The sequence below is a fragment of the Trachymyrmex cornetzi genome, unplaced genomic scaffold (assembly GCF_001594075.2).
Source record: "Trachymyrmex cornetzi isolate Tcor2-1 unplaced genomic scaffold, Tcor1.1 scaffold99, whole genome shotgun sequence".
NCBI classification, from domain to species: domain Eukaryota; kingdom Metazoa; phylum Arthropoda; class Insecta; order Hymenoptera; family Formicidae; genus Trachymyrmex; species Trachymyrmex cornetzi.
Genome location: NW_017300343.1, coordinates 3,377,983 through 3,387,965, shown reverse-complemented (window position 1 = coordinate 3,387,965; position 9,983 = coordinate 3,377,983). Strand labels below are relative to the sequence as shown.

The 9,983-nt window shown below is 29.5% G+C and overlaps 1 protein-coding gene across 1 annotated transcript in view; it reads left to right on the top strand.

Annotated features, from left to right (window-relative positions):
- The window catches only part of LOC108770052 (uncharacterized), a 12,309-nt gene extending 2,874 nt beyond the window's left edge, over positions 1 to 9,435 (top strand). Inside the window, exons 4-8 of the mRNA XM_018521344.1 lie at positions 4,842 to 5,111; positions 5,284 to 5,752; positions 6,669 to 6,768; positions 6,912 to 7,031; positions 9,211 to 9,435. Of these exons, the coding sequence (XP_018376846.1) occupies positions 4,842 to 5,111; positions 5,284 to 5,752; positions 6,669 to 6,768; positions 6,912 to 7,031; positions 9,211 to 9,435 (1,184 nt within the window). The remainder of the gene's footprint in view (positions 1 to 4,841; positions 5,112 to 5,283; positions 5,753 to 6,668; positions 6,769 to 6,911; positions 7,032 to 9,210) is intronic.
- Positions 9,436 to 9,983: the final 548 nt, after the last annotated feature.

Sequence of the window (9,983 nt, the reverse complement as noted above, 5' to 3'; positions counted from 1 at the left end):
AAAACCATCGTGACCCCTGAATGACCTTCAAAATGACCTTCCAAGGATTTTTCAAGGTCAGTACCATACTTCCCCCGTGTAACCCTAAACTTTTCATATGAAACATTTTTCTCTATCCCTACTAGTTTTCGAGATATTTGACTGGATCACTTCAGATGGTCCACCCTGTATATAATATGTAGGTATATGTATAATATATATGATATACATATTTTATACATGTATAATCAGGACCAATATAAATAATCTGTAGATAAGAATTGAATGAAAGGTAACATAAAACGTACGACAAAAATAGGAAAATGTCAATATTGTATCGATAACTATAATATAATAGGCAGTATAATATTAAATAGCGCCCCAGCAAACAAACTGACGTTATTTGTCGCCATTTGGACGTCAAAATATCGTTTTTAATGTCAAAATGACAACAAATAACTTGCTTATTGAGGCATTAATATACGTAATTATTAAACGCGCACATACAAGATGTAAAAGAATAATTATTAAATGTTCTAGAGATGTATCCCAAAATAAGTTATTAAAATATAAGCTCATATAAACATGGGTCCAGAAACGCTTAGTTTTTAAAACAGGGAGACTTTTATTATTTAATAATATCAAACAATTAATGAAACAAGTAATAAATATTAAACATTAGAAAAATACTTAGTTTTAGAATTATTAAAGGTCTTCCAATCTTTTTTATTTAGTTGGTAATAATATATGTATATGTGAGGTTAAAATCTATGATGCCAAGCTGTTAGTAAAAAAACTATTTTGAACAATTTTTATAATATAGTAAAATGTTTAAATACTTTTAAGAAAAAATTTCTCTTCAAAAACTAATGCTTAAAATTCCAGGGACTGGCCATCTTCACGTCTTATTGTTTTCATTTTTGTTTACGAATTTTATACACGGCGCAGTCCTTACTCTATATCTTTGATTTCACATAATCTATCTAAACGTGTTTACATTTATAGGTTTGCCAATAACATTGAAGATACATTCGCCTTATTGATGTTGGGACTAGTATTTTATTTTGGTATTGTATTTTGTCTATTCGGATTTCTAACTGTTACTGTAAGTGTAAATGAGAAGAGTATAAAAATATAAATTAATTACGTAATTAAAAATAAATTTTTATTAATTAGCAAGATATATTATCCAGGTGATTACCGGGAACGAGATAGGTCATATGTCTCTTACAAGAGTATACTTTTTAGTGATTGGAATTTTTACATTATTGGCGCATACATTTCTCTATTGTAGTGCAGGGGAAATTATAGCAAAGCAAGTAAGTTGCAATATTTCTATCTACTAAAATAAATAAACTATAAATTAGCATTTTTTATGTTATTTTACATTGTAACAAATTTACATTTGTGTATATGTATACATACTTTCTAAAACTTTTAGAGTAAATCTCACCCTTTAGAGTGAAATTCCAGTCCAAATAATTTAGAGTAATATTATTACATGCCCAGTCGAATTGAGAGGAGCCTACAAGGAATGCGAGACTTCCGGGTTCGAATTTAGTTGAAATAATATTTTTTGCAATAAATTACTTACAATTTTTTAAGATATTTGTAGCATCAAATTATTAACAGCTGTCTAGCTTATTTAATAAGATGCTTTGCAGTAATAATATTAAATTGCTTACCAATTTAATTTATGATATTACTACTCCAGCTTCGGTTTAGGGTTATGTTTCAAGAGCAATAAATAATCGGCGCACATCTTGAACTGAAAATTCTACAAATTCACAAGAAATATTATTAAGTACGAAGAACTCTATTAAATATAATGTTTTTTTCATTTATGTGAATTTATTAGAGAGTATATATGCATTATAACAAACTTAGTAATTTTATAAACATTTAAGAATGTTGTGCATATTCATATATGTAGACCTATCTAATTCGAGAGCGTCTGATTTGATCACGTTGTGACTGACCACAGCTACTTAGTGATAGATACCTAGACTTTTCCACTGGATGAACATTATGAGTATAGCTTGTGGTCAGTTGTAACATCGGTTAAATGACTTCCACCCATCTAATTCCTTGCATCTCATAAATGCTATTGTTATAAATTTTAATTATAAAATTAGATTATACTTTTTCTTTTTTGTTTTTATTTTTGTCTTTAAACAGAAATAAAAAATTAATTAAAAACCATAATTAATGTTAATTTATATTTATGAAGTATATACTAAATATTTAATTTCATCAAATATAATATAATATAAAGAATACTAAAATATATTTATATGTGTGTTTATATGTGTCAAGTGCGAAGCAGTATACAGTGCTATATGCAATCTTGAGTGGTATAAATTGGAACCGAGGAAGAAGAAATATCTTATTTTATTAATGATACGTGCTAATGAACCTTTTCGTATTACCGCGGGAAAGATATTTCCATTAACAATGACCACATTTTGCAGCGTAAGATTATTAATAATTTAAAATCTTATATATCTCTTTGCACGCACAAAATTGAGACATTATTAATTAAGGAGATCCCCTAATTTGAAGATGGAACTCCGATGGAATCACTATTTTACCAATTCAATGAGACTTACACACATATGATTTACGTAACATCAACACATACTACTATCAACATCGCTCAATATATGCATAAATTTTCGTAATGGATTTTCATATCGAATTAGGTGCGTCTAACAATAAATTCAATTCTATAAGAATTCGACGTTATTTTTTCATGTAGGGAAGACTAGAACTTGTTATTGATACAGTTCTCACAATTTCACGGCTTAGACTTTTTAAACAATTGTATTTATTATTATTAAAATGTATTAATACAACAGATAGTATCTTTCTCTCTGTACATTTTTATGCCAGGAATTATTCTGTACAGTAGGTCAGAAAGTTTGCAACACTATTTTTTTCAATGAGTTTCGGAACTCAACCTTGCTCGTAGAGCGGTTAAACGTAAATGGTTAGATCCATAAGTGAAAAATTTTTGCGGTGGGCAGACTACATTCCGAAACTCATCCAAAAAAAGAATCGCAATTTTTCTGTGACCCACTATAGACTATAATTATTTTATAATTTCTTTATAGTTAAGCGAAATACAAACATACTGCATTATAGTAAATATTTTAATTCTTGAAAAGGATGTTCAGATAAAAAAATGATGCATATGAAAATCTTCTACAAAAATTATTGCATTTAATCGATAAAATAGACAACTTTAGAGGATCTCTTTAATACTATTATAAATTAATTCTTTCTTGAAAAAAGAAATCTTGATTTATTTTGACATATGTACTTGACGTATTTGATACATTCTAAAAAATTAAAAATTTTACTTTAATGCCCTTTTATTTTATAGAATTTTTAAATAAAGGAATATTTTTCAGCTATTAAAAACATCGGCTGGCTACATATCATTTTTACTAGCAAAGCACGAAATAAATTGAATTATGAGAAACGCGCGCTATATTAGATACTTATTCGAAAAATAAGATGAGAAAATATTAGTATAATATAATATCAAATTAAATAATTACAAATATTAATAAATAATTACCTTAGTATCCTTTTTAAAATAAATTTGTTATTTAGTGTAAATTGTACAGTAGTGTCTCGCGTCATGTCTAAGCGCCGAGACACTACCGTATCTCCAGATAATGTGAATATTGACTGTAACATTTTTAGTATTAAATATTTAAACTTAAAATATGCCTTTAAACTTATGACATATTGTTTTTTTTAATAATAAACAAATTAATAATAAAACATATTTTATAATTATTATAATAATAATAATAAACAAATTAATAATAAAACATATTTTATAATTATTAGAATAATAAATAGAATCGTGTAAAATCGGCGCGTCTATAATAAAATACGATATGCAAATTCACTAGAAAAAAAGATATATATTTACATTTATTAATAATTATTATGATTTTATTAAAGGATAAATTATACAAAGATTTTTCTGTGTTAGCAAATCATCAATACAATAATATCTATTATAATTCTTTACATACGATAATGTATATTTATTCATCTTATATTATTTAAAAAATATGTTTTTTTAATAGTTATTCACATTATTCACAGTATAACTTATGGGACACTGAATTTTTTCCATTGCACTTTTTGTCTGAAGTTTTTCTGAACATCTATGGCCTTTCTGCAAAAATATAATATTCAAACGCAACACCACATGTACATCTCTAGATACAAAGTGAACACGATCGTCGTATTACAAAGTATAAAAAAACTTTTAGGGTATAGTTTGACGAGTTAGCGATAATAGATATCGTACACTTACACAGCACAATACACCTTCCTTCTTATTAGCGTGAACATTACTTTTTGTGACTTTTTTTGTATTCATGAAGTTTCGGAACAACACGAAATAGCTGTTATCAACTGGAAGTAGCATTTGTAATATTTAATGCATTGCAACCAGGTTGTTACACTCGCATCGTGGACATGCGTGATGATCATAGTTTGAACTAGTATGACAAGTGAGGTGTGCGTCTTCACATTAGTCTTCGGCATGGACATTGCCAAACATTCCCAGTATAAAGGTATCAAATGTTTATGTATTTTTTATTTAGAAGAAAGGTGAGAGTTTTTTGAAAATTTTCAAATAGCGCCGAGCCTCTATATTTTGTAACTCGTTATGCAGTCGTTATGAGTACATAACGATTGCATAACGATCGTTACAGAATACAGGGGCAGATCTTATACCAATATTTTAAATTTTGGATTTTAGATTTTTTTATTTCAAGATGTCATAAATTTTGATAAACTCTTAATATACCTATATAATTTCAATATCTTGCTAGATTTTACATGGGCGATTAAATTAAATCGCTTGGGTTTAGAACTGCTTGGATTATGGCCGAAGAGCGATGAAAAATCTAAGAATAACTTCTCTTCTGATCTCCGTGTGATTATTATTTTCGTTATAGTGACATTTGTTTCTGGTATACCTCTTGTCTGCTCCCTTACACGAGTTTGGGGAGACATGATACTTATGATAGATAATCTCCAAATTACTTTACCTTTATTGGTAGTCTCGTTAAAACTTGTTGTTCTACGGTGGAAAAAAACAGGTACAGCTGAAATTATCTATGTGGCACAAAAATATCAAGAAAGTTTATTTATGTATATATATATACAAAAGATATGCAAATTAAATATATTTAAAAGTATTTGTGCTTTAGCTTTAAAATGGAAGTCGATACGTGATGGTTCTACAAGTGATTATTTTGCTATTTTTCAAAGCACTTATGTCCATCATAAAAATGATGGCTGAAGACTGGATGGAATTGAAGACAAGAAAGGAAAAGGATGTAATGATGAGTCGAGCACAGATTGCTAGAACGATTATCATCAGCGGATATATTTTAATGGTATTGGCGTTCATTGTGGTTATTATTCTTCCTTATTTTGGTTTACCGTTGAGGCATTTGACAAATCTTACGGACCCGGACAAGCCGCTGCCGCTGCAGACTTACTATTTTTATGATATAGATAAGAGTCCACAATTTGAACTAACATACATCATTCAAGCTATTACAATTTTCTTGGCCGCCGTAACTTATACTTCGGTAGATGCTTTTCTCGGACTCACTATTCTTCACTTGAGTGGTCAACTAGAAAACTTTAAAGGCCGTGTAACTAATTTAATTTCATGCCAGAATTTTATCTATAATCTGAGTCACAACATAACAAATCATATGCGGCTTATCAGGTATATGCATGTACACATTGTGTGTACACACATTATTATTTTTATCATTATAATTATATAATTACAAGTAAAATTCAAGATAAATTATAAAGAAAAAATATTTAATAAATTGATAATAAAATTAAATTAATATAGAATATTTTGCATTTTACGTTTATTTTCAAAAAAATTTTCAAAATTAATTGCAAACATCCTGAAAAAGATAATAATTAAATAATTAGTAACTAAGTATATCAAAATTACATCTACCTTTTTATCACAAATTGTAAGACAAATATTTTTCGCATTTTCTTGAAATTCTTCTTATATTTTATTTCTAATTTTATATTTATTATTATCATTATTAATATAAGAATAATTTTTAAAAATATTAAAATTAAAGATAAAATAATATGTTTATTAAAGTATCTAATAAATATTTTTTAACTACTTTTCTATTATAATTAATAGAGAAAGTGTAAAAGTTATTTTTGCAAAAATTCTGAACTATCCTTTAGTTTTTTATGTGCAAAAACGATTTTTAAACAAAAATTAATTTTAAAAAGAATATAATTATTTCTTAAAATAAAAACTATTATTTCAAGATTTTCAATAAATTTATTGTTTATAAAATTTAATAACAAATTTATTTAAAGTCGTACATATATATACACACACACATATATATATATCATTAAAAATTTAATATAATACTTTTATCATTTCGTTCAATAATTGGATCACGTCTACTACTTGGTATATTTATCTTAATTATCGTTATTTTTAAAAAAATTTGTATGTAAAAACCGTTTTTATAACTAAAAATGAAACAGATTCCTCTTTTTGATAAGGCAATATAATAATTTTATTTTATTTTTTTTTTTTTAGTATTATTAGGAAGAATATAATAAGATAATTTTTTAAAACATTTTTATAGATTTGCCGGCATTATTGAAAATATCTTTACCTTTATGACGTTAGGCTTATTATTTTATTTTTGCATTTCATTTTGTCTTCATGGATTCTTATTACTTGCTGTAAGTTTAAAAAAAATTAACGTATTTTTATTTTTTAAATATCTTTTTTTATTTCAAAATGTGCAGAATTAGTTAATACTAAATGATATGTATTAATATATCTATTAACTAATTTTTACTAATTAGAAAGGTATGTTATTCAGGTGATTACTGAAGGAAGTCATTTTTCTGCTGCACGATTATGTTTTCCATTAATGGGTATCACCATCTTGTTTTCGCATGCTTTCGTTTATTGTGGTGCCGGAGAGATTGTAACAATGCAAGTCAGTTATAAATTTAATTTTTCAAAATAATTTTTATAAATGTCTTGTAACACAATAGTATGCGTGTACGCTTATAAATGCAATGATATAAATATACATAGGGTAACTCCGGTATATACGCCGCGCTGGGATTTACGTCGCGAAAGTTAGAAAAAATAGAAGGTGTAGGGGTAATTTTCTCGCAACTACTCCGTTACATGCCTTTGTGTTATATTAATATTGAGTTATAATTTCAACTTCTTACTGTTAATATTAATGAAATTATTGTGAGTTGTGTGTGAATCGATTTGTCACTGCAGTGTGTGTAACAAGTAGCATCATCATAAATTATAATCTACATAAAACGATTACTGTAAGGCGTGTAAAAGACCTAGTGGTTATTTCGTGATACATACGTGTAGAGAAATAGTAAAGCATGTTGTATAGCAAAATACAAGTGCTTTGCTGTCGTATTCTTTGTTTAGTTTGTTGAAACCCTTGCATTTTTGCCATATATTCCACCCATTATCTATTATATAGCAAAAATGCAAAATTTCAAAAAGTTTATTTTTTAATACGAAAACTAAATATTTCGGATTTCTAATATTTTTTTCATAGTAGTAGACAGTACACAATTTTTACTGATACAGTTCGTTTATTTTAAACATGGTAAATAATACTTAATAAATTAAGTTTTTGATAGATGCGGCGTATATACTGGAGTTACCCTATACATATACGAGATGTCTGACATTAGGTGTATCACCATTCATAGATGGATAGAGCAGACTAAACTAAATCAAAAAGTCCTTTATCATTTTGCAATTTTCGCAATAATTACTGAGATATTAATTACTAAAGATCACCGAATAAGCGTGTATTTGCTCGGTCTATTTGCACCGTGTGTGTAAGCGTACGAAGAGATGCGTCCGCACAAATTGCACTCGCGGTCGCCTGACCCTAGTAGTAAACAACTCCTCTCTTGACAGTCTTGACGCGCTTCGCACCAGAAAACCGCTACCGCGAACATTAGACGAGATAGATGCGAAATTCCAGCCCGCTTGCAGCATCATTAATAGTATGAAGAGGGCATAAGAAGGCACATGCACTACGATGAGTCCATATCCGTATATACTTGCGCATGCGTTGCGTGCCTGCCTATGCCCTTCTTCATACTATTTACCATACTGCAAGTGGGCTGGAATTTCGCATCACTGTTGGGCGAACGTATCTCACCACGCCGAATAGATACGCGTTTATTCGACGATCTTTAGTAATTAATATCTTCATAATTATTGCAAAAATTGCAAAATGATACAGTACTTTTCAACTCCTCTCTACCTACCGATTTATGTGAACAATGATATAATACACCTAATGTCAGACACCCTGTATACATATACGTATATGTCATTATACAGAGTGTCCGAGACCTATAGAATCACCTCTCGTGAGCAGGTAGAACCAAAGACGTAGAGAATGGACTGCGCGATCCGTGTGTCAAAATGGTCGATAGGGATAAGAGAGAGGGACCATGGCAGACGGCCATTTCTATCTCTTTTCATTCAATGGTGTAATGGAAGAGAGAATGAGAGGGAAATTGGCCGTCTCCCACGGTCCCTCTCTCTCATTATTGTCAACCACACTTGATACACTACTTAGATACGGATCGCGCAGTCCATTCTCTGTCTTTGGGTAGAACGAACTGAATTAATTGTAAGTAAAAGGGTCCTGTATCATTTTGCAATTTTTAATAGTTAATTTCTAAAAATCGATGAATAGCACAGCCAACTACAAGCGCATGACGAGATAGGACTGATCATGGTATAAATACAAAGGTATGCTCGACCGGCGCTCTTGCGCATGGTAACGCCCACTAACCAATGAGTATTGGCACCTTGCCTACGTCATGACTACGTCATCATTACGCGGCAAATTCAAATGGTTAAAAATGAAGTAAATCATGGTAGCGTCAATTCATTAAGATAAGCGAAAGGATTTTATGAGAACGATGAGTAATAAGTATAAATTTGTGTAATTATTTTTGCATTATTTCAGTAATTATTTTTGCATCCTTTCACTGCACAAACACTCATTGTAGCCAGACGACTTCAAGTCGTCATGACAGCCATATTTTAGCCGGCCGAAGTGCTTCAAACCGAAATTGCACGAATGTAACGTAGGCAAAGGTGATGCGCAGAGGCCTCCTAAACTCGTCCACCGATCGAGCATACCCTTGTATTTATACCATGGGACTGATCACTATCTTAAGTTGCTAGGCGAGAAGTTGTTTACCAATCAACCTTGGCAGCACATGAGCAGTGCAAGAAAATATCTCCTCGCGCTAGGTGGTCACGTATCGCACTGCACGCTTGCATTTGATGGTAGGCTGGACGGATACGCACATTTATTCTGTGATCTTTAAGAAATTAATATCTCATTAACTATCGTAAAAATTGCAAAATGATATGTAACCTTTTTATTCAGTTTAGTTCACTCTACTCGCTCACAAGAGATGATCCTGTAGGTCTGGGACATATATAGTCTGTATATATTCACGTGTGAACATATATAGTAACATACATGTATGTATACATATTATATATAATATTTATATATATTCATATTAAGTGCGAAGAAGTATACTATGCTTTATGCAATCTTGAATGGTATAAATTAGAACCAAAAAAAGCAAGGAGTCTTATCTTATTAATGATACGAGCTAGCCAACCTTTCCGTATTACTGCAGGAAAAATATTTCCACTTACGATGACCACATTTGGCAGTGTAAGATTATTAATAACTTGCGCAAAAATAAATTACTTTTATTGTTAATCTAAAAGCTAATTTTCACTGTTTATATTACACACATTTTTAACAGATATTAAAAACAAGTTAAGTTGTTCCATTCGCATTAAGAATTTATGGGTATTTCTAAATTAAAAAAATACTTAATTACTTACACATACAAAT